General features: G+C 47.0%; 1 protein-coding gene across 1 annotated transcript; it reads left to right on the top strand.

Annotated features, from left to right (window-relative positions):
- Nucleotides 1–8618: 8618 nt before the first annotated feature.
- APCDD1L (APC down-regulated 1 like) lies at nt 8619–23799 on the top strand. The gene is made up of 4 exons (XM_064729971.1): nt 8619–9019; nt 19346–19457; nt 19873–20431; nt 22718–23799. Exons 1-4 carry the CDS (start codon nt 8983–8985, stop codon nt 23480–23482), a joined length of 1473 nt encoding a protein of 490 aa, XP_064586041.1. The 5' UTR covers nt 8619–8982; the 3' UTR covers nt 23483–23799.
- The last annotated feature ends 548 nt before the right edge of the window (nt 23800–24347 follow it).

Genomic DNA, 24347 nt, shown 5'->3' with positions numbered 1-24347 from the left:
GCACAGCCGGTATTTTCTATTTCCTTAGATGTTAAAGGACAGAAGGAATTCAAAAGTGATAACCTGTGACAACTTACAATGATCTGTATTAATATATTATTTATTACTATGATTATCTCACTGGAGAGTGAGTGGAGCCATGATTTAGACCTGCCCATCTCTACAGAACCCCAGGGTGTGCAACCACTCTGTCTCTGCTTTGTGGGAACCTTGTCCAGCTCCCTGCATGAAGGGCAGGGATCTCTGCGTCCACACTGATTGTGGAGTGGACACATAAAAATGGAGACAGAATCACGACATTTTTATGGCATTTTGACTCTTTGTAGAATGTCTGAATAATCTGGAATCTGGTCCATAAAAAATAATATTCCAGATTGCTCAAAATGCATATGTGGTTGAATAATCAGTTTATATGTCCAATTATTTGACTTGTGAGTAGATTGGGTAAAACTTGGCATATTTTTTCCACCATATGGTTGCACTAACTTGTTAGAAAGAAAAAATGACCCAAAATTCACATAAATAACTGTCCCACAGTTTTTCCTGTCTGCCTAATTTTGTCTATTTTCCCCACTAGCAACCAGAGATCCAATAAACTATTGAAGGCTAAAGGCTGATGTAAGTCCTTTTTTAGAGCAATGATTTCAACAAGAGTGTATGAAGAGCTTTTTTTTTTTAAATCCAAGAAGAAGAGCAAACAGCTAGAAAAACAAAAAATGTAAAGTGCTTATGCAAAAATCTGTCATGGACATCTGGACCACCCTTGTCCAGCTCAGGAAATGTAACACCAGTCATGCTTCTAAGTGAAGAGAATCAATTGCACTTTCTGTTTGCAGAGGATCAAAGGTCCCCTGGCAGCTCTGCCTGCAGCCTGGGCACTCACTGGGGGCTGGCTGCAGCTCCTGCCTCCCCTCAGTCCTGCAGCACTTCCAGGGCATCCCGGGGTGTTTCCAGCCCTGGTGGAGCTGTGATCCCTCAGCATCCCTGAGATCAGGCAGCTGGGCTCCGTGATGCTGCACTGGTGATGCAGAAAAGTGCTCTGGAAGTCACAGAAGTCACCTCTTTTTGTGAGCACTTGACTCATGGGCCTAACTCAAGGTCATTGTTGCTGTAGCATACACGCAACTCACTGAGATTCTGAGGTTTAAATCTTGCTTCTGTAAATGCAGAGTATCTCTGCTTTATCCCTAAGATTTTGGGACACAGGGGTACAGAGCACAGATTTATAATGATCTTATTTTTGGAATACCTAAACTGCTGCTGACATGATAGACTGTATTGGCTCTAAAGGACTGGTATAACCAAACAGACACAGTTTGATTTAAGATTAGATATTTTTGCAAAAACAAAGCTTTACAAAATATAAGATGAGGGGAAATTTGCCATATTTATAATTCAAATACCAAAGAAATCTCTCTTCCCAACACTAATGGGTCTAGACATCTGTTTTTCATGCCTAAAATACAAATGCCCTAACAGCAAACCAGTTCACAGCTTCAGGAATTGAAGCTGTCTAGAAATGAGAATAAAAATGACTGGTCCTCCACAGCAAGCAAAAAACAGGAGGACAAAAACCTCTTGCAATAGGAGTGGAAAAGAAAATTAGGTTTTCAAAGTTATTGCAGCCATATGTAAGATGGACTCCCTCACCACTGAAACCACGGGCAAAGCACAGTTTGGGGCTTTCTTTATCCATGATCCCTAAATAGCTGGGAGCGATTGGGACGTTTTGGGTCCAAGCTATCCCATACAACCACATCAGAAAATACCAGAAAATATTGCTCCCCCTCTCTCCCCCAATCCTCATTCCCACAGCAAAAGGTTGTACATCCAGTTAAAAAGCAGCCCCAATCCATCATCAGCTATCCAAGGTTACATCCATCTTCTCTCATGTCTTTTCTTTTAATAATGAGCTCTGCTCTCTGCTGACTTAACCCTCATGAGAGCCATTGATTCACAGTTTCAAACAGAACATGGATAACATGAAAAGCATCATCTATAAAAAAATACAGATGGCCAAATTCACTGGCTAACCTGGACAATGTTCCTTTAAGTCTAAAGCCTCTGTTGTACTAAATACCCAGCTGTTAACAATCTCTTCTAGAGGCTATTGAGTGCAGGAAGGACATGCTTTTAGCAATTAGAAAAATAATAGTACACTTACACATGGCAATATTTAGCAGAGTTTGTTTGGTTAATAGGTCAGCAGTTTGGGACAGTTGGTGGTTTTTATGGGGCAGCAAGGAGGGTTTGTGCAATAAGACATCCTGGCGAGAATGCTGAAGCCCCAGGTACCCATGGGGCACCCTCACATGAATGTGTGCCATATAAACCAAAGCACTCAAAAGACACCCTCATTCCACAGCTTCCTTGTATATTTAAAAAAAGCTTTGAAAACATTTTTTGATAGGCTTGTACAGGGTCAGGGAAAATGCACATACATAAACCAGAAAAAATGCACACGGTGGAATGATGTTTTGGGCATATAAGGGTATTACACATGCAAGGCTTGAACAGAAGTTCATATCCTTAAATACTTTTTAGATAGAGCAAGAATTTAATAAGTGATTACGTGCTTTCCTCATGCCTTGCAGGAATTTGCCATGCAAGGGGCTGGCCTGAGATGGGAGCAGGTGCATGTCTGCTGCAGCAATTTATGGTGCAGTCCTCACAGCAGCCTGTTTGGCTGGTGGCCTTTGTGATTTATCTCTGCTGATATCATTATGTGCCTTGAGAACATTTATCTTCCTCAAAGTAAAGAGTAAATGATTGTTTTAACAAGGAGAAAACAAGACTCATTACAACAGCCCTGGAGTAGGGAGCACAAAAAGTCTTGGGTTTTTAACATGTTCCAAAATCTGTTTTAACAACTGCTTATGGTTACTATGGTCACTGAACAAAGATATGGTTATTTTACCTTTCCTCTCTGATGGCCCAAGTTCCCTCTTATTTTCTCTGTCTTTGCCATGCTTGGAGCTGCTGGGGTCAGAGAGGTCTGTGCAGTTTTCTGCCTGTAGTGGTACAACTGGCACGCTGAAATCTCACCCTGAAAATCGCATTAAATCAAAGGATGTGAAAAAAGGGGCCATATCCAATCTAAATAATCCATCCATTGACCTTGGTGGTAGTTTCCAGTCTTTTTGGATTCATGGACCCCCATGGAGTCTCTGACAATAGACCTGCTTTTCTTGGTTATATATTTTGCAGAACCTTAGAATTAGTTCAGAGTCGCCACAAGGTCCATGGAAAACATACATAAAATCACAGGTCTAAGGTATTTATAACACACTAGCACCTAAATTCCTCCTAATGGGTGAGCATTAAAAAACCTTGAGGAGCTTTTATTCCTTGCCCAACAATCAGAGTAGGTATATGATTATGCTTCCCTGTTGTTTTTAAGCCACATGTTGCCCTAAAAAACCAGTTTCAGCACAGATTGTGTCTGTATCTATAGTAGATTCTCCTCTAGCCAAAGAGAGAGCTAGTGGTGATTTTGCAATTCATCAGAATAAAAGCAATTTCTTTCCAGATTTGTTATTCTTCTCCCTTCCTGGGTATGGGCAGAAACATTAAAGAACAGGACCTCCCACTAATCTGAAAAAATTAAATGCTAGACAGAAGTAAAATGAGATTTTCATAAGGAATCAGAGGTTTGGAGGTGTCAAGTGTTGGAATATGACTGTCCCAGCCCTCATGCCACTAGAAGGGAAAATGAAAATTAATGCTGGACTGCTGGGGTTGTGAAGGAAGCAGCACAACCACAGAATCAGCACCAATTTTTTTGAATACAGGCCCAGTTTTTACTTTGGAACAAGAACTTGGACTCACATGAATTGCGTGAGGGCCTGGCCTTGGATAATCAGTGGGTGCTCAGTATCTGGCAGGATCAAGTCCATGGTGAACAAGAATCTTGGCCCAGATTTGAAACACCACTTCTTCTGCTTTCCAACCCCATGGTGCAACCACCAGACCACAAACGTCTTTCCTACTTTTTGCTGTTAAGAAGGAAGCGTCAGTTTTCAGGCTTGGAGAAATGTGGTGGACTGAGGGCAGGAAGGATCTGTCATTCATAAGAAAACGTGGGCTAGAATTTCAAGATTTATTTAAATTTTAAATTTCCTTAATGCTGATAGAGTCAGGGGGCAGAAGAAGGTTCTCTGCCCGTGGCTCTCACTGCAGCACGCAGTGAGCTCTCTCCTCTAGCTGCCTTTTAACGTGTCTGCAAACATTAATGACACATTTAATTCCTTCACACTTTGGAAAACAGTGGCACCTTGCACAAAATAGAAATCTGGCTCATTTTTGATTCTTCCTTCTTCCCAAGGCCCCAAAAGGGACCTTGAATTAATGTGTTTTCCTGATTAGCATGATGATATAAATCACAGCAAGCTGCTTTCATGTGGAGATGTGAAGGCAGGCTCCAGAGTGCCCTGCAGTGCACACACTCAGCAACGTGTACTGCAGTGACACCAAACAGAGCTGCTGCTGCTTCATGTGCCACACAAACTGTTGCAATTATCTCCAAGGATGTGGGAACTTTATCTGTTTCAACCTTTTGCTCTCAGACATTATAAAGTTAATTATAAAATGTGCCAAGGGGGAGGCAAGGAGAAACCTTGTTAACCTTTTCTTTCTGCGGTTTTCCCCCCTCATTGCATTTACATTGGCCTTGAAGAGCTGGGACATTTTGCAGATGGTTTAGGGTCTATAAATTCTTATTTAAATCATCGTGAGCCAAGTATAACAGGTAGCAGCCCAGACTTCTCTAGAAAGGACAAACTCCAGCTAAGCATGTAAATAATACTCCAGTGCTTTTTCATATATAAATACATACACTGAGCCAGGTGCTCTGCAAGGTTTATTCACATTTTCCTATTGTTGCTCTGTAAAATGCACTGGGTATGCATTGCATGACTCTGCAATATTTTTTTAAATACTATTTCTTAGTGAATAGTGCAAAGTAACAGGCTAAAGGAAGGTGCTACTTCCTTCACTGCTCATCTCAGGTGGCTGCTAAAGACAACCAAAACTCTGTCTTTATCCACCAAACCTCAAATGGCCAAGTCCAAACAGGCTGCTGCCAATCATGCAGAAGTGAGAGGGAATTACCTGCTCAAGATCAGGCAGGTGTAAGAAATGATGAGTGATCAAGGAGGACAAAGCTCGGATTTTTTTTACTAATGGTGAGGAGTGTGGCAGTAATACAGCATGGAAGTATTGCCCTGTGCTGAGCTGAGAGAAGCAGGGTACTCATTTCTACTCATTTCTACTCATTACTGCCCATTCCAGCTGGGAAATGCCCCAAGAGAGGCCCTGATGGCACCTTTCACCTGTCTGAGCAGGACATATCCTCCATGGCTCCAGCGTCCCTTGGGGAAGATGCTGCTGTCTTTCTCTAAATGTTTTGAGTTAATTAATAAAGACTCTGCACATTGTATTTCTCCTGAAGAATCCTCTGCACATATTAACTGGTTTTACTTAGAATTGAAAGGAATAGCGTTGCCACCTTATCTTTTTTCCCCTGAGAAGTTCAAGAATTTTTCCAGGTTTGTTTATTTTTATACCTTTTTTTATAACTTTTTTTTTCAGTCCCATGTTCCAACTGTGCATCATGGTCCATCTGTTGGTGAGCCCAAGAGTGCTAAATGTATATAGCTCCCTCCAGAGTTTCCCAATGAGATTCAATGAAGTTCCATGAGGGACATGTAGCTCTTCTCCACAAGTGCCCCAAAAGAGGAATATATAATTCAATTTCCACCCCCTGAAATATACACCCCTGAAACTGAAATAGAACACAAGTGGTTCTAGAGGTATATATCAGTTGTAAATGCACATACTCAGCATTTCCAGGTCACCCAGAGCATCTCTTGGCATTCCCTCTTAGAGACAGGACTCAGAAGCAGCACTGCTATGATTTGTGGATAGGACTTTTTGGGGACCCAAGTCTACTCAGAGGACTCCTCTTTTCAGACCACAGTATTTTCAGAGCAGTTGGCTGATCAGTCTTTGGTTTCCTGGCCTGCTGCCCTCACGTGTGGTTGCCTATCCTTGCTGTTCTGGCAAGGGGAAGAGAAAATATTTGGCCTTTGGGAACCGGACAACTCAATGCCCTGTACAGCTAACAAGAGTGCATGATCCTGAGTTCAAATATTCTGTACCTGTTTTGCACAGGAATGAATATTACACAAGGTGCCAGGCAAGTGAAGCATAGCTAATGTAAAAACACCTTGGGCTGGTTCCCAGTTACCCTGCAGCTGTGTTAGTATTTACAGCACTGCAAGTGAAGTGCCCCTGAATCAGAATAGGAACAGCTTTTATTCTCTTTGAATGCATAAATCAGGCCACATAGTTCTGCTGGAATTACAGGCTATTTGCACTCATTTGTCTCCCTCCACGTGCTTTGCCCAGCAGGTAGCCTGTAATTATTTGATAATAAAAATTATAGGCATTTTTACATTGCTGGTCCTCTGCAGGAGCTGAAGATTACCCAGCCATTTTCACACGAGCTGAGAATGCAAGCCTGATGTCCTGGCAGACTTCCAGGTTGGAAGACTCCATCGCCTGTCTAAATCCTCGTGGTATTTCTAACAGGCTGTGGCACTCTTCTCACCCTCCCGGGGCAGTGCACGGCCCAACAGCTGCATTGCTGCCTCACAGCACCAGTGTGGCGGGAGGAATTCTTCCCAAAAAAAAGAGAGAGAAGGGCTCAGGGCTCGGTTACTTTGATAAGGTCCCTTGGGAGCCACAGGGATGAAAGAGGCCAGATGAATGAAATCTATCACTATGCCCTGTGGGGCTGATATGTGATAGAAGCTTGCGATGGTTTACGTATGATTATTAAAATTTTCAGACACCTGCATGAAAATTACTCCACTTTGGTTTTATTCCTTCCCCCCAAAAAATGCTTTTAGAATACTCCAAAAGAAATCAAGGAGATTAGTGTTAGAGGCTGGAAGTGTCATATGAGAGGTGTGTAGCCAAAATAAAAGTTTGTTAGTGGTAAAAAACTACCTGTTCCATTATTTTCCTCATTTAAGTTGTCTATGCCTGAAAAAAGTGCTGGTTTATAAAGAAAACTTCTTGCAAAACTATTTCTTTCTCTCTATTATCATTATAAAGGACAATTTTTTTTGCCTATGCATTTGAGAATTTATGTATTTGTAAATATAATAAAACCGCAGTGGTTTGGACATTTACCGAGAATGACTGGTTTGGGGAATTTGAGAAACAAAAAGAGATAAAAACATCAGCTAGAAAAAGGAGTGCCTGCATTACAAACGGACTTTGTTATTTTTTATCTTGGCAAGTATCATTAAACTTTAATTCTTTATGCACCCAGGACAGATAAGTTTGTCTCACTTCACATTAAAGATGTTATGCATTATTTTTGACAAAGTCATTAAACCCATTGCAGTGAGACCTCACCCCAGCATGCTGAAGGTCCTGCTTAGCAAATATGGGACTGCGGAATCAGGCCTCAACTTCTCCCCACTGCAATCAGCAGGAATACTGCTGTGAACTTGGAGACAAGCTTCCTTATTTTCCCCTAAAGTTTCCTTTTATTTGGTGAAACAGCCAGTTTCACCAGGAAAAGTGAGTGTGCAGGGTCCTGGGGTTCTGCCGGGGGCATACATGTGTTTTGATTTCTTTGCCTCATTTGCAAATACTGAAACTAGTTTTTCAGTCTGGAAAAATGCATTAAACTTCAGCCTTTAGTGCCAGCACCACAAGAGTTGGCCTGGCAGAGCCATGGCAGCTCAGCCTCTTCCCTCACTGCTTCCAAAGGCAGCCCGGCCCTCACACTACGGGACACACGCGTTGTTTAATGTGCTCAAAGGGAGAGAACAAGAGGGTTCATCGATACTCACCGAAACAAAGAAAAGTGTTGTTCTGTCCCAGACACATCTAAGTTCAGATTTGTGCTTTGCTTCGTGCCAAGAGCTGATTCTGAGTCCTTTGTCAGTTGCAGCTCTGTCCCACAGGCCTGGTTTGAGGAATGGTGAGGGAATGGCTGGCATGGGCAAGCGCCACCTGAGGTGGGCATTCTGACTTGCCCTCAGAGTCCCATATTTTTTCTGTGCAGAGTGTTGAGAGGACTTTTAAGGGATTTACCCCATTCTTTTGATGGCTCTGGTCATAATGAAGGGTCTGAGGGTGCCAGGGACACAGAGGGCAGGAGGACCAGGCTGTGGGTATGTCGGGACAAGGCCCTCATGGATGATATCCCCTCGTGGCATGGGGATAATTCCCTTATAGCATGGGGATAGAGGGACGATCCTCTCATGGCCCGGGGCTGACGAGATGATTCTCTCATGGCTTGAGGATGGAGGAATGATCACTTCATGGCGTGGGGATGACGAGACGATCCCCTCGTGGCGTGGGGACAGAGGGACTATTCCCTCATGGCGTCCCAGAGCGCAGACCCGGCCCGCGCCCCCCAACGGCCTCCAAGAGCTCGGGGGCCAGGGCAGCCCCAGGGCCGCAGGGCGGGTGAGGCGGGGCCGGTCCCTGACGGAGAAGCGCCAGTCCCGAGGCGGGCGCCCACCTCGATCTGTGGTGCCGGGCCGGGACTGCCCTTCTCCTTCTCCTCCTCCTTCTCCTCCTCCTCCCCCGCGTGTGCGGTGCGCGGCCGCATGTGGGGCGCAGGCGGCGGAGTCTCCACCTCTTCTGGCAGCGGGAACCTGTGGCTGCCAAGCTCCATTAAAGCCATCAGCAGCCGGGGGGACGCGCTCCGCGGCGAAGGCGGGGTGGGCTGCTGTGCTTTATTTTAAAATATATACTTTTCTTTTTTCGCCCCCCGCTTTATCCCTTCGCTAGGCTCGGGCTGAGCAGGACGCCTGCGGGCTGAAGCCGGGGTGCCGCCGCCGCGGGCACCGGAGCGCCGGAGGCGGCCCATGGCTGCACCGCCGGGCGCCGCGCCCCGCTGAGCTCCGCGGGCACCGGCGGCGATCGCGCCTCTGGCCGGGACACACAGCGGGCACCATGGTCCGGTGCTGGTGGCTCGCAGGGCTGCTCGTAGGTAGGTGCCACCGGCGGCCGGTGCCGTCCCGCGGCGAGAGGACGGGAGGGCGAGCGGGTGGCGGATCCGGGGTCTCTCATGAGGTTCCCTGTCACCTCCCTCACCCATCCGGGCACGGTGAAGGGGCAGGAGCGGGCAGGAGGGTGCAGGGGGTTGGAATGCGAGGGGACTGACTTTATGGGGAGTGCAGAGGGACAGCGAGGAGTGTGCAAGAAGTGTGCGAGGAAAGCACAGCGGACTGGGCAGGAGGATGCAGAAAAATGCAAGGGGAGTGCGAAGAGGGTGCAAAGAAGCGGCGAGGAGGGGGCGAGGGGACCAGGAGGAAGTCGCACGGCGGGTCGCTGTGTGGCCGGCGCCGGGACGGGGATCCCGGAGTGCCCCCGCCCGGGCAGAGGCACCTGGCGCCCGGAGCTCCCTGCCCAGGTCACCCTCGGTGCCCGCCGGCCCGGGCAGGGTTTCCCTCAGCCTCGGTGCCCGCCCGGCCCGGGCAGGGTTTCCCTCAGCCTCGGTGCCCGCCGGCCCGGGCAGGGTTTCGCTCAGCCTCGGTGCCCGCCCGGCCCGGGCAGGGTTTCGCTCAGCCGCGGTTTCCCCGCCGTGCGCCCGCGGGGTGCCGGGGGCTCCGCAGCCCCAGCGCCGCTCGCCGGGGCAGGGACGGGCGGGAGCGCCCCGGAGCCCCGGGTTGCTGCCCCCGAGCTGTGCGACTGGGAGCCGGGACAGAAGCCTTTTCCGAAGGAGCGAGCGCCGTGCAGGGGTGCCAGAAGGGCTGGCGGTCCGGTGCTGAGCTGCCCAGGGAGGTGCTGGCAGAGGCAGTCGGGCATCCCCTTTGTCACCGCAACTCGTTCCTGTCCCGCGTGTGGTGCACGGAGAGCATCGAGCAGAGTTTGGCGGCAGGAAGGGCTTAGAGGTGATTTTCACTGGAGCAGGAGATTCTCCTAGGGAGGCTGCAGCACCTGCTCTGGCAAGGGACAACCTCACAAGTAGCCTCCTGCTCCAGGGACGTGGTTCTGAGCCCCAGCTGTGCAGACAGACTCGCGGAGCAGCACAAGCTGCATCTTTGCAGCTCTCTTTCAGAAAGGCATCTTTCAACCCCACGGTTCTTGGAGCAGTTTCAGAAGAAAAGGTTCTGGCTTAAGAGACCATATGGGAAAACAAAGGCAACTGTGCTGTGAAAAATACACAAAATTATTTCTGTTTATGACAAAGAGCAGAGTCTGAGGGAGACTCCTCCATCCTCAGACAGTATTTTCCTAGGAAGCGCAGAGAAGACCCTTGGTTGAGACTCCTGAACAGAAGGGACAGGTGAAAGGAAGGATGGGAGGATGTCTCTGAGGGCCCTGTGCAGTCTGGACACTGAAAATCCAGGCACCTGGCTTCTCCTGCTCTTTCTACCACTTAGTTCACTCATCTGAGGTTCTGGACAGCAAATACCACACTGGCTCGCCTCTCCAGCTCAGGGCTTAGTGATCAAGGCAAAAGAACTGTGTAGTGAGAGCTATTGGACATTACTTGCATTAAGTGTAAAGGACCAGACTATAGAAAGAAATCTCTGAGCAGGGCACTTCTGTAGAGTTACCTTCCTGTTCTCCTTACGTGGGATCTTTGTCATGTGTTTGCAAAATAAAGCTGAGAAATATGAATCCTCTAAGTACCTTACTAGCTCAAGTTGCTCTGCTCAGGGATCTGTTATACTGCATTATGTAAGTTTACTCACTGAAGTCTAATTAGAATAATTCTTTCTTAAATCCTTATGCAGTTTCTCTTAGTCTGCTCTAACCTAAACTCTCTGCTTAGTGCATCTGATGTCAGTGAAAGAATTTCCATTGATTTCAGTAAGAACAGAAACTGAACCTCAAAGTAACTGTTTAAATACCTAAGGCAGATCCAGAACTCATTAAAATCAAAGCAAGCTTTGCTGACTGTGAGCAAGACTGGCATTCTGCATTTTGCATAAGGCTGAACATTAGCATGAGCATGACACCAGTGCATAATTAGTTGAAAAACCACTTCAGTTAGGTAACTGGATCTGACTTTGGAGTCTCCTCCAGAAAAGAATCACTCATTCCTGGAAATGTCCCCAGAGACTTGCTGAGTTTTACCTAAGCTTTCATGAAAGTCTGTACATTCCAATAACATTGCACTGATATTTTTCATGTGTAGCTTCTCCTACATGGTTTTAACATAAAAGATCTATTCTTGCTTTCAATGTTTATTTTTAAGTTTGAAAGTGACAATGTTGAGATAAAATAAGATCACCAGTTGCATTCAGTTAAGAGATTTGCAAGACAATCCCATAAGTGATAGAACAACACTCAGCACAGAGATGTGTGTCTATTTACACAATAATATATCTGTTCTTACTACTAAACCAACATCATTGTCTTTGGTTCAAATATTTATTTGGTTAATGTTTACTTAGCTAATTTTTTTCCCAAGTTGGTGGTTATTATTCTTCATTTCTCAGGCCAAAAATAATCAACAACTAATGTGCTATGCAGGACTGTGTGATATGACTCTATTTGTTCAATAATTATAGGGTTAGCCACGTTTCAGAGTATATGGATATAGATAAAAACAGGGCTCAGAGGTAAAAAAAGCACAAGTGAAAAAAATATTGTGTGGTTTCTATATTTTCCCCACAAGCACAAATTGTTGAGTAAGGAGATTTTCAAAAGCCAGAAATTGCTGTGAAGAAAACCAAAGCTGGAATCCAATGCTAGGGGAGGCTGCATCTGGCAGAACAAAGTTTGGAAGGAGGTTTTGCTTTCAGTGGGATCCTGTGTTTCCCCACAACAGAGCATATGTCATCTATAAAGACAAAGCTTTCATGGGTGAGATACAATCACTGCTAAAATCAACCTCAAAATTAGGAAGCACCTATACAATGCTCTTACACAAGTGCTTTGGTTTTCTTACTCATTTGCTGAGGAAGATAAAGGTATGAAAGAAGAGAAACTTCCTGATTTTAAGCTGGTGTATCTCAGATATAATAATCCCAAGAAACTGACAGTGAGAACGTGAGAATTTCAATGTGTAACCCTTCTTCTGTAGGCTAAGAGTGCTGCCAGAAACTGAAAATATGATTCATAGAACAGCTCCTTCTCTTCCCATTTTAATTTGTGTAAGATCTGAGGGGTTAGTAAGCTGCAATCTGTGGGTTTATTTGCTTTAAGGAGTTAAAAAATTTCATGGTTTAAAATGCAAAATTAGAGAAGTTCTGTTTCTGTGTCTTAGAAAAGAAGCTCTGATATCTATTTGGAATGCCAGAGCTTCAGGGTGTTAAGTGATAAGAGGGTTGAAATCCATCATTATTTTTGAGTTTTAGCAGGGTGATGGTGTGATAATTGTGGCTTTCATAGTGGTGTTTTCTCATTTTCAGTGAATAGCTTATTGAATCATCACGGTTTGAGTTCGGCTGAAACTGAATGCTGCAAAGAAGCTCAGCTCCCGTGGCACTGTTACATAGATATTTGGATTGGTGCAACTTCTACTTAGAGCTGGTGTGAGGGGACATAAATCAACAGGAGAAGTCTCACCACAGAGTGCTTGAAGAGATTTGCTCGAGTTTAGATTTTAAAATAATGCTTTAAACTTGAGCATATGTCAAGCACTGGAAAAGTCCCCCATGGTTTCTCCTGGGTTAATAAGAAACATTGACAAATGTGTGACATTTTGGCCTTGTCTAACTCAAGACTGTGGTCTTTGGAAGCAGCTTTCTCCTGGCACTCTGGGATCAATGTATACACCAAGCTCCCCACTGAGACAATTGGATTCACCTTGTTCACACTCTCACTAAATCCACAAGGGCTGGACAAGCAAGTTATGGCTTGGCTCTCCCCTGTTGATACAAAAACACAATGACATGTTATTTTTAAAGCTTTTCAGAGAAAAAAAAAAACCCACATATTTCCCAGTTAGGCTGCCTGGAAAAGACAGATGAGAATATAAATGACAGCAAGGTTTTGCTGCAGAAAAGCTCCCAGAGTTTGTTAGTTATGAGCAGCACAAGTCCTGCTATTAGATTATGCAGCACGTAGGTTGAATGTCAGCTCTGATTTTAGCATCTGTCGGCAGAGTTTAGGAGAACTGGAACACATCAAAACTTGGCTGATGTGGACAGGCAAAACAGTAGACTGAAATTTCAGGCTATCTAGAAACCACACCCAGACCCCAAAACACATGTTAGAAGTAACTTTAATTCTGTGCGCCAGCTGAACAAGTAACCTTTTTCTGTGGTCACTGGTGGCTCTAAGTTAAACGTGTGTGTATTGCTGGTGTGGGCTCTGGATCAGTTTCCCTCCTTTCTGCAGAGCTTTTTTCCTGAGGATGCCTTCTGCTATGACTGCTTTTGAATGCCCTTCTCATCCTTGGCTTTGCAGGAGCCAAGTAGCCTCAGAATATTAGATCCTATTAGATCCTATTTTTATTACTATAAACAGTATCCTTGCAGCAGTGCCAAGAGTCCTGTTGTGTTAGGTGCTAAATAAAGAGAGAACAAAAGGATTGCTCTTGCTTTAGTGGGTTTACAACCTAATTTCCTGGACTTAGATTTTCAGCAGTGAGTACTTGACATGGCAGGGACCTGCTGGGATTCCCAGCTGTGTCCAGCAGTTTAGTACCTATTGCAGTTGCTTAGGTCTGTACATCCCTAAATGCCTTTGTGCATCCAGCCTTCATTTCTAGTCCCATGGAGGCCAGGCAGGGATTCTGTTGAGCAGGACAGTGAACAATGTGCTCACACAGGAGAGCAGCTGTCCCCCGTGGGAGCAGGGAACTGGGACAGCTCCATAGCAGTGGGAGACTGAAAGGCCACTCAGATTATCCTGCCAGCTCCTGCCAAGAGCGGGCTGTTCCCTGCTGAACTAATGCTTTGCTCAATCCCTCAAATCCTGCCAAGCAAGTGGACTTAGGTTGCCTACTGCATTGTGCCTCGAGAAGTTCACTCTGCCACACAAGCCACATGTTTTTCCTCTCTTCATTCACTCCCAACAGAATCCTTTTATTCACTGCAAGGAATTCCTTCCTTTCCTTGGTGTTTGTGCTTTGTGAATATTTATAGGCTGTTATCATATCCATCTTGCTCAGCCAGGCTATATGTACTCTGCTCTTTTAATCTTCCTTTGTAACTCAATCCCTCCCACCCCCTCATCATTTTTTGTTGTTCTACTCTCAACTCCCGCCAGTTCCAGTTGCTCATTTTGCTTTGGGTAAATGCTGTATTTATGTTAATATTATGTGGTGGGTGGTCCTCTCTGCACTCTTGGTCCATGTGAGTGATTTAGACGTTTGAAATGAGGTTGACATTTTATAGCCAAGCCATGGCTGATTACTGGTTCTGCTCTTCAAAGCACTCCAGGAAAAAATATGCTTAGCCATCACTATTACAAATGGCCATGATAGCCACTAATAAAATGTCTGTGCAGGGGTTCAGGGTGCTGCCAAAACCTGCATGGGTGCTCTATACATCCATAACAACAGTGTGGCAATTATTTCACATCCATGGGCTGTTTTTTCTGTTGAGTTTCTGACTCATCTGAATTAAAGAATATAGATGAAATATTTGCCATTTACAGACTTCAGTAAAACTGGGATCAAACTCTTGAATCCCCTTTGTAGTGTTAGGCTTGGTTGTCTTTGGGGTAAACAGCCAGAGAGGCAGTTTGAAGAAGCCATTTTATTTAAATGTAGTTTATACTGAAGAAGATCTTTGGGGTACTTCTCCTTCCTCCCCTTCCCTACCACAAATCCCATCTGTCTTGTCATCTGTTGCTGGACCTGACACTTAACAAGAAAAATACATTATTCCATTATTCCAAGAGCAAAATATTTACTTCTCTAGTGCCTTTAAAACCCCCAGGCAACTCACCACAAGCCCTTCACTATTTTAATTTTGGATATGAGACAGATCAGGCAGTGCTCACAGCCTTAGAACAAAGCCAGGCTAAAACCATAGAAAGGGATGTCTGAGCTCATGAGCCATTGTGCTAAATGTATGTGGTGAAAGTATGTTTTGAAAACTTCTCTAAAATCCCAAACTACTTGGGACTTTTGAGTGGGCTGAGTTTCCTCTTAGGATCTGCAGGATTTCACGTGTGATTATGCTCAGCTGTGCAGAGGAAACTCAGGGTGATGCTCTGCAATGATAGCTCATGGGTAATACAGTTACTGTGCCAGCCCTGAGGGCATAACTGAGAAACATTTAGTGAAGTCAAAGCATTTTATGAATATCATGAACTGAGCACCAGAATGGTGAAACAGCTAAATGTGAATATACCCATTTTACAGACAAATAAGAGAATGGATGAATAATAGAAATACTTTTCCAGAAACCAAACAGTGCTCCAGTGAAAGCACTGGCATCTCCCTCAACCACTTGACCACATTCTGGCTTCAGTTCAGGGAGGCATTACTAATCAGGAAAATGCTCATGCACTGGCTTAATTTCAAGCACATGCTTAAGTTTCACTGCAACCAATTAGACTTAAGTTAGTGCTTAAGTCCTGTCCTGAACTGTGTTCAGTTTGCATGTAGGCAAAATGCAAGGTTCTGCTGTGATGCACTTTTCCATCCCCAGTGGGTTATATTTAAATTTTATAACTTTATAATATTATAATATAAAATTTATCTCTTCCCACAGAGCTGTTCTCTTGAGAATGCCTTTTTCTGAGTGAATTAGACACCACTAACTTAATCTCCACACAAATGCAAGAAAAATTGATTTGCTAAATACAACCATTTTGTTTGCTCCTAAAAGAATGCTTATTCCTTCAGTGGCTAACCCCAAATCCATTCTGTGTGTTCTCAGGAGAGAAAAATGCTAAAGAAACACTGTTTTGCTGTGTTAATGAAGTCTGTGTGGAAAAGTATAATTCACTTATGCAAAATACATTGATACATTTCTTATCGCCTATTTCTTTCCACTTTGAACATTCCTCAGAAAATATCAAAGGTTTTATGTCATCTCTAGATGAAGAAATGTGTAATGCTCCGTGATTTCAGGCTCTGATCTTATCCCTGTGAATGGGTGACTAACTGAAACATTAGAATTATAAATGGGAATGATAAATTCTGGCCATAGGAGGCAATAACATGTAACAGATTAAACAATCTAGCTCTGGAGAAGAGCTGATCCACAGTAACTAATTTGTTGCAAACTAATATATGCATTTTCTCCTCCATTTATGAAGAAACAGATGTGTGACTCAACTTTGCTTTTTTCCAGAGTCAATCTGCTTGGGGGAGCACAAACAAGATTTGTTTCCAAGGAGGAATATGACAGCATTTCTCTCTTGGTTGATGGTTTTTTCCTTTAGAAGTGAGAAGTGGCTCTGCATCTGGAGCACACAGCTCTTGTGTAGCACAAGGCTCTCATTTCCAGGCTTGGCTGTTGCCTCAAAATCTTCCACCTTAATTTTACCAACAATTTACTGTGAGGAGAATTTGAGAATTTCCAGTTCTGCCCTTTTTATAAATTGATGCCATGGATCTGATTTTCCTGGAAGTGGTTTACACAAGTGAGGTTGGAATGGTTGGTCAGCAGCTGCTGCTGGTGCTGTTTGCTCCTGGCTTGCTTGGGTTTGTGCTGATGGCAGTGATGAGCAGTTCCCAGCTCTCTGCCTGGGTGCCTGTGCTGCTCTGAGGCTTTGGGCTGCTCTTTGGGATGCAGCACCCATGGAAAGCTGGGAAAAGCCCCTGTTTTGTCTAAGGGCTGTGCTGGGAGCTCTCTGGAAACACTTGTGGTTAATCGATACAGACGGATGGCAACGCGAGCAAGGGGAGAGATCACAGTTAAATATTTTTTTAGATTTTCCCATGAATGAGGATTTTTGTCTTGAAGATGAATTGTGAATAATTCCTTCCTCCTGCCTGAGAACTCTATAGAGCAGTTAATTTGTGTCTCTCTTAAGAAAGAGGAGCTGCTCTGATGCACTTTACCAGGGGCTGAGTAACAGAGTGACATGTGAGTGACAGCCACTTTATGCTGCTCTTGGAATACAGAGGTGCTCTAACTACAGATTTTAGGTCTGGGACTAAATTTTCCAGCTTGAAAGGATGTTTGGGGCTGGAGTATTTGAGAGAGAAAAAAGCAGCCACAAATTTTGGACACAAGCCAATAGCTTTTGGTTTGAGGATGCATCCAGCTTGGAGTCTTGTGCACAATTAAGTAAGACAAAATCCCTAGGAATTCCCATCATGTCAAATATTTACATTCTGGAGGCTTTTTTTTTTTCCCCATGAAGTTTGGTCCCGATTATAAAAATTCCCTTTTGTACTGAATGTGTCAAAATGCAGTGCTTGCATTGCCTGAGTGTCTCTGCTCCCAAACAATGCAGACTATTAGTGTTTCTGCCAAGAGTAGCACGAAGGGTTCAGCGAGATATTGAAGCTTCTGCTGCAATAAACACACGCAGAGCTCAGTTTGTGACTTGACTGGGTTATATTGTGTATATTTTATAGCTGCATTCAGTGTATCTATAGACTGTACTGATACCTCTGGAGTTTTCTTTGGTTATGGGCAAGAGCAAATTTGACCCTAATGTCCATTATTACCTCTAATACAAATACAGATATTTCTTAGTTTACTGTATTCTCTAGGATAATAATTTTGCGTTTGTTTGAAGTGTGGTTCAGTTTGGACTGCCCTTGTTCTGATGACTCTCCAGTGTTTAGGCCTCTTAGGGCAGTCAAATGAATCTTGGCATATTGTGAGTGTGAGTTTAAAAAAAAGTCCTGGGAGTAGGGAGCACACAGGACCACAGAGTAAAGTCATGGCAGAGCTGGGGTGAGGATACAGATCCCCAGCTCCTCATGGCTCTCCTAAACAGGCCCCCATGGGGCAGCCTCACACACACTGCAGCTGCCAAATTAGAGCTTTAACTAATAGCAGTGGGTTTTGTCATCCCATATTTTCCCATTTTCACATGAATCACAGGAACTGCATTTTAGGAAGCACGAGCGCAAGCAATTGTGAAGGAGTTGGCTGTGCCTGCTCACCTTGTCCAGCCCTTAAGGATGGTGAGAGCAGTGCAGTTGTGAGCCTGCTCCCAAAAGAGCCCTGAACTCTAATAATGTGTTGTCCCAGCTGTTTAATGCACTTCAGAGCAGGGTAAGGCACCAGAAAATGCAAGGCTGGTTTCCCCAGCCTTTGGGTACTGCTCTCCTGCTTCACTGGGGGCTTCTCTTTCCAAGTATTTATTCCTTTTGTGGTAGTTCAGGCTTTGTGTGCTCAAGTCTACACAAATACATTTCAAGTGCCCTGTAAAACCTTCACAAATGGCAGCACCATAGTGAAGTGGCTGAATTTGTCCATCAGATAAAAGCCTTAAGTTATTGAGTGGGATTCCCTCTCCTTTTAGAGGGGATTTAGTGGGGCTCCTTTTCCAGGAGCCTCTGACTTGCACAGCAGACATTTAATTACTGAATTCCTACCTGATTTGGTCCAGAGCTTGTATATTGTGACTCTGTGTGTTCATCTTCTTGACTGAGGCACGGGGTGTGCAAACCTTTCACATCCTCGTTCTGTGAGATGGCAACACAGAGATGTTGGATCTTTTGTTCCAGCTGATAAGTGGGCTAGAAAGCAACCTGTGTCCTAACACTGGTATGGAGTGAATAAAAGTTGGCTTCAAAATGTCCAGCGCACTCCTGGGTAAAATGCAAAGTACAGCTGGAGCAAACGAACCCCATCTGGGCTCGTAAAGCCCTGGCTGGGCTGAGCTCCACTGGAACCAGGGTCAGTTGTACCACAGAGAATCAGTGGGGGTTCGGGAGGAGCTTCACCAACAGCTCATTCCGTGGTGCCATGAAAAGGGAAATCCCAAATTTCTTAGAGAAGCAGGCCGGCAATGAGTGCCTTGGAGAGCTTAAGCAAAGAGTGAATAATGCATAGGAATATATGTACATATGTGTGCGTGCATGCAAAGGTCTTCAGGATTTAGCTGAGTGTTCACACATTCCCTAAGCCAATAACATCCGTTGTTATGGGAAATGAGGTAAGTGACAGAATTACTGTCCTTATGGCGGGCGACAGGCGAGGCCAGCGTTCCCATGCTGTAATTCCCCGTTCCAGCCACTGCCTCAACAATAGCATCAGAGGGGAAGAACACGAACAAAGAGCGCTCCTTGTTATTTGAAGATTTCATCTAAAAACCAGTTGGATTCTGATGAAACTCAAGTCGGAAAATTAGAGTGAACTAAATCGCCGTGTGTCCTTAGCTCAGGGTTTGCTGCTGAGCGGGGTCCGTGCACTGTCGGGGGCTCGGCGGTCGGGGGGCTCCGCTCGGCGCTGCCCCGGCCGCGCTGACCCCGCGCCCCCCCCGTGTCCCGCAGCCTGCGCGGCCGCGGAGCCGCCCTGCCGCCAGCAGCTGCGCCACCTGCAGGACAGCGCCGGGATCGCCGCGCGGCTGCCGCCCCGCCTGGAGGGGCGCTGGGTCTCCACCGGGTAAGGCACCCCCAGAGCCCGGGTAAGGCACCCCCAGAGCCCGGGTGAGGCACCCTGCACCTCGGGTAAGGCACCCCCAGGGGCCGGGTAAGGCATCCCCAGAGCTCGGGAACGCACCCCTAGAGTCCGGGTAAGGCACCCCCAGAGCCCGGGTAAGGCACCCCTAGAGCTCGGGAACGCGCCCCAAACCCCAAGAAGGCACTCCCAGACCCTGGGAACCTGCCCCTCTCCCCTGACAATGCGCCCCTAAAACCACGGGGAAGGCACCCCAAACCTGGGAAGGAACATCCATCTCAAGGCGCCCCAGATCCCTGGGAACTCGCCCTTAACAGCCTGGGTAAGCCACGTCCTTCTCCTGGGAAGGCACCGCCATCCTCTGGGAGCGCATCCCCAGACCTCGCTGCCTTCCCCACAGGTGTGAGGTGCGGCCGGGGCCGGAGTTCCTGACCCGATCCTACCTCTTCTACACCAACCGGCTCTTCAAGGCCCTGCAGTTCTACTACTGGGACCCGTCCTGCCGCGACCCCTCCTACTCGCTGGTGATCAAGGGCAAGCTCCGGCTGCGCCAGGCCTCCTGGATCACCCGCGGCGCCACCGAGGCCGACTACCACCTGCACAAAGTGGGCATCGTGTTCCACAGCCCGAGGGCCATGCGGGAGGTGGCCTCCCGGATCAACCAGACCTCAGGCGAGGGCTGCCGCGGGTTCCTGCCCCCGGGGCGCTCCTGGGCTCCCGGAGCCCTGTACGAGGTGCTGAGCGCCAAGACCGAGCGCGACTGCACCGCGGCGCTGGGCTTCGCCATGCACGAGCTGGGCCTGGTGCGCGTGGAGAGGCACTTGCAGCCGCTGCTGCAGCCGCAGCACAGCGGGAGCCGCGTGGTGGAGGAGCTCTACCTGGGGGACATCCACACGGACTGGGCCGAGAGGCTGCACTACCGCCCCACCGGCTACCAGCGCCCCTTGCAGAGCGCCCTGGTAAGGATGAGGCCTCGGCACGCTCCCCTCCTCGCTGTGTCACGGCTTTGCCAGCAATTCCCTGCCTGTGCCAGTCGCTCCTTGCAGCACTGGGCCCCCACAGCCCTAATGACACGCGGTGAGGTGGGGTGGGAACCTGGGGCATGTGGGGCTCACCCTCTGCCTTCCTAGGAGGACAGGAGCAGGGTGGGGGAAAGCTCAGCAAGGCCAACACGGGAAACAAGGCTGCACTGACATGGGCCTGGAGCTACCAGCTTTTGTTTGGCCATGCTTTCCTAGGAAATGCATTTTCCTTGTCTCCAGCACCAAAGTCAGTGAAGGCTTTAGGCTGCACATTGTTAGAGCCGTCTGCTCTGCCCTTCATCTGCTCTGCCCTCTCCTTGCTCCTTGGGGTGTGCTCCAGGCTGAGGGGAACAAGGGATCTGCCATTAACTCTTCAGCCCTTGCTCAATGCCAGTAGCACAGGAACTTGCCCCCAGTATGATAATGTTATTACATAGGAATCAGACTTCCATTTTGATATACATAAAACTGAACAGCAGACTTTGGTTGCCTTTTATTCTATTCTATTCTATTTTGTTTTATAGCAACTTAGTTTATTCCCATGAAAGCAGCTTTCCATCCGAATTGTAGCTGATCAGATCAGAAATATGGTGGTGAAAAAATCTCTCTGAACTTTGTCAGATAGAAGGAAAATAAATGAAAAAAAAATTATTTTTGGGCAGTATTTCCCCACACCTTGAACCACACCAACTGAACTTCGAAAAACACAGAGCAACACTCCTCTCCCTCTCAAAAGTAACATTCTCAAATTGGTTAAACTTGTATTATCTTGGGCCAAAACCATATATATGAGCAAAACCAGATGGTAAACATAAACACTTTTAAAAGTTAATTTAAAACCAAACCTAAAGATACTGAAATTCACTCTCTGAATGCAGCCCTGTAATTAATCAGCCAACAGCTCTCCAATGGACCCGCACATGATGTCACCACTTGGCCATAATTAGAAGCTGCCATTCATTAGAAATAACTTCACACAACTGGTTTAAGCAAGCAAGGGTTTTGGCTCCATGTCCATAGTGATAATTTTATTGGGCACAGGATTTTTCTTTTTTAAAAAGTTTTTTTATTTTCTGTGACCTGACATCCATTTGCCTGTGCTAGTGAGTTACACAGCTATGTCAGAAATTATTTTTTAACTCTCTTTTTGAAAATATCACTCTTTTCCCCTTAAATTTATATCTGTTTTAAAGAAACCCATTCTCCCCAAATTACCTTTCATTATCAAAGAATTTCCTGCCTAAGGAGAGCATATATATTTGCCAACTTCTGGGATTATTTAGCCATAATGTACTGTGTACTGTCAGCACTCATTACTGTGACAGTAGCAGTAAAGCAAGCTGAAAATGACTAAATTACAGTAGACTCCAATCAACTTGCATGTAAATTACCCACCCTACAGTTAACTACTGAGTTATTTAACCTTCTTGCCTATGACAGTTCAGTAAAGATTAGCTCGTGTTCTAGAAAATTATATAATGTTCCAACCCTGCTTATTTAAAAATAAATCAGTTGTGATATATGAAGTACAAGAAAAATTTCCAAGCTACACAAAACCCCTGCTGGCAGCGGATCAGGGCAGGGCTGGTTTGACTCAGAGCTCTGCCCCGGCGGGGAAGGGAAGGTCAGGGCCTCCTTCTGCACAGGGTGCCTGAGTTTCCTTCCCCCGTTCTGGCTGCTGGGAAACCCTCCCGGCTTATCCCGGTCCTCCCCCGCATCCCTGGATGTGGAACCAGGGGCAGGGACGGGGCGAGGGAGGCAGAACACCTTGGGCTGTGCTGGAGGCGCTGCAGCCGCAGAGCTCTCCCCGGCCAGGCGTCACCTTGGCTTCACTGCCAAAAGCTGCGGCGTGGTTCTGTCCTGGCACCGCCCGGCGCCCTCACCCTCAGCCAGCTCTCCATGGAAACCCGATGGGAGCACCCTGGTGTCCCCAGGGAGCGCTCCCCGTCCTGGCAGCGGCTCTGCCCTTGCCCCGGGCTCCTCCCGGGCTGTCCTCAGCAGCCCCGGCCCGGCCGCAGGGCGCAGCGCGGTGTCCTTCGGCTACCAGAATAGCAAAGAGCAGGGCAGCGCTTTATCCCTTAATCTGCTCGGCAGCCCTGCCAAGCTCCCCGCAGCTCGCACCCTGCTGCGGCCGAGGGGAGTCGCAGCTTTTGAAATATTCTGGAAGGGTTTTTTATTTTTATGCTTCCCAGTTGCAGAACTGTTATTTTCTGTCTCCTGCAGCACCACGTGCACCCCTGCCCGGCGTGCGGGATCATCTCCAGGGCCGATGAGCATCACCCCCCGATCCTGCCCGCCCGGGCCGCGCTGCCCATGCAGCTCAGCGGCAGCTGGGTCAGCACCCACTGCGAGGTGCGCCCGGCCGTGCTCTTCCTCACCAGGTACTTCACATTCCACGGCAACAACCACACCTGGGAAGGGCACTACTACCACTACTCCGACCCGCTCTGCAGGCAGCCCACGTTCACCATCTACGCCTCCGGGCACTACAGCCAGGGCATCCCCTCCTCCAAGGTGCGCGGCGGCACCGAGCTGGCTTTTAAGGTCACCCAGGCTCGGGTGACGCCCATGGACCAGGTGACGGTGCTGATGCTCAACTCCTCGGAAGCCGGGAGCTGCGGGCTGCAGGGCTCCTGGAGCGCCGGAGTGGAGCAGGATATCACAGCCACGAACGGCTGCTTGCCTCTGGGCATCAAGCTGCCCCACACCGAGTACGAGCTGTTCAAAACGGAGCAGGACACGCAGGAGCGCAGCCTCCTCTACATCGGGGAGCGGCCCACGGACGGCTCCAGCCCCGACAGCCCCGACAAGCGACCCACCTCCTACCAGGCCCCTCTGATCCAGTGTGCTGCAGCCTCAGAGGAATTCTCCAACTACATCAGTCTGAAATACGTGGGAAGAAAGGATGCTAACGGGATTGAAGCACTAAAACCTTTGCCTGTGGCCTTTTTATTGTTTATAGCACTTCTGTTTTTAAGATGGGACTAGTTATCTCTTCAGGTACAATGCAGAATTCAGATAAATCTTGGTGCTAGCGTGATTTTTATATCCTTCAGATGAGCACATCTGGAATCAGTTTTACTCAGATTTGGAAACACTTTTTAAAAACACCCAATGGTGAATGAAGCCAAGGAGATATGCCTGACTCCACACTGTTTGTCCTGTGGCTTTATTGCCTAATCTCCCCTCTTTGCGTGCAAATTTAATGTACTGACACGGATGCACTGCACATTGCAACAGATAATTTAGCAACATGAGGGGGGAAAATGGTGACATCAATTAAAATTGCTGCTTTGAGCTTTTGACATTGCTAAGATTTAATCAAGAGCTTGATTCAGATGTAATTCAAACATCCCAAGTGTTGGCTGCTGAGTTTCTGTGAGGTTAAGTTCCCTCCCATCACACTCCTTTTTGCTGTTCATGCAAATTTAATCTGCAGAGTCAGTCAGCAATAAACAGTCAGCAAGTGTTCTTGAGAAGGGCATGGTTCACATGCCTCTTGCAGTTTACAGATATTTTCTGCACTTTGCCTGTGTATGTCACACACAGGGACCCACAAACAACCTTTGCACTTGGAGATGCCCAGAACAGCCTCACTGAGGGCTCGACTTTTCCACCTGACCCTGGGCATAGATTACAGTGGATGGAAAACACTTCTGTGCACAGCTCCAAGCCTCAGCATTCCCTGGCTGCAGCACTGCATCCCTGCTGTGTCACCCAGGGCAGAGCTGGCCTGGCTGTGAGCCACCAGCAGTGTCCCCGTGTCCCTGCTGCCATGCCCAGCACAGGCACTGTCACTGGGAGCCCTGGGAAGGGAAAGATCCCTCACCATCCCTCTCAGGCCATGCATTCC

Source organism: Zonotrichia leucophrys, chromosome 20, assembly GCF_028769735.1.
Source record: "Zonotrichia leucophrys gambelii isolate GWCS_2022_RI chromosome 20, RI_Zleu_2.0, whole genome shotgun sequence".
NCBI lineage: Eukaryota > Metazoa > Chordata > Aves > Passeriformes > Passerellidae > Zonotrichia > Zonotrichia leucophrys.
The sequence above is the reverse complement of the archived record's forward strand: the minus strand, read 5'-3'. Positions and strand labels throughout refer to the sequence as shown.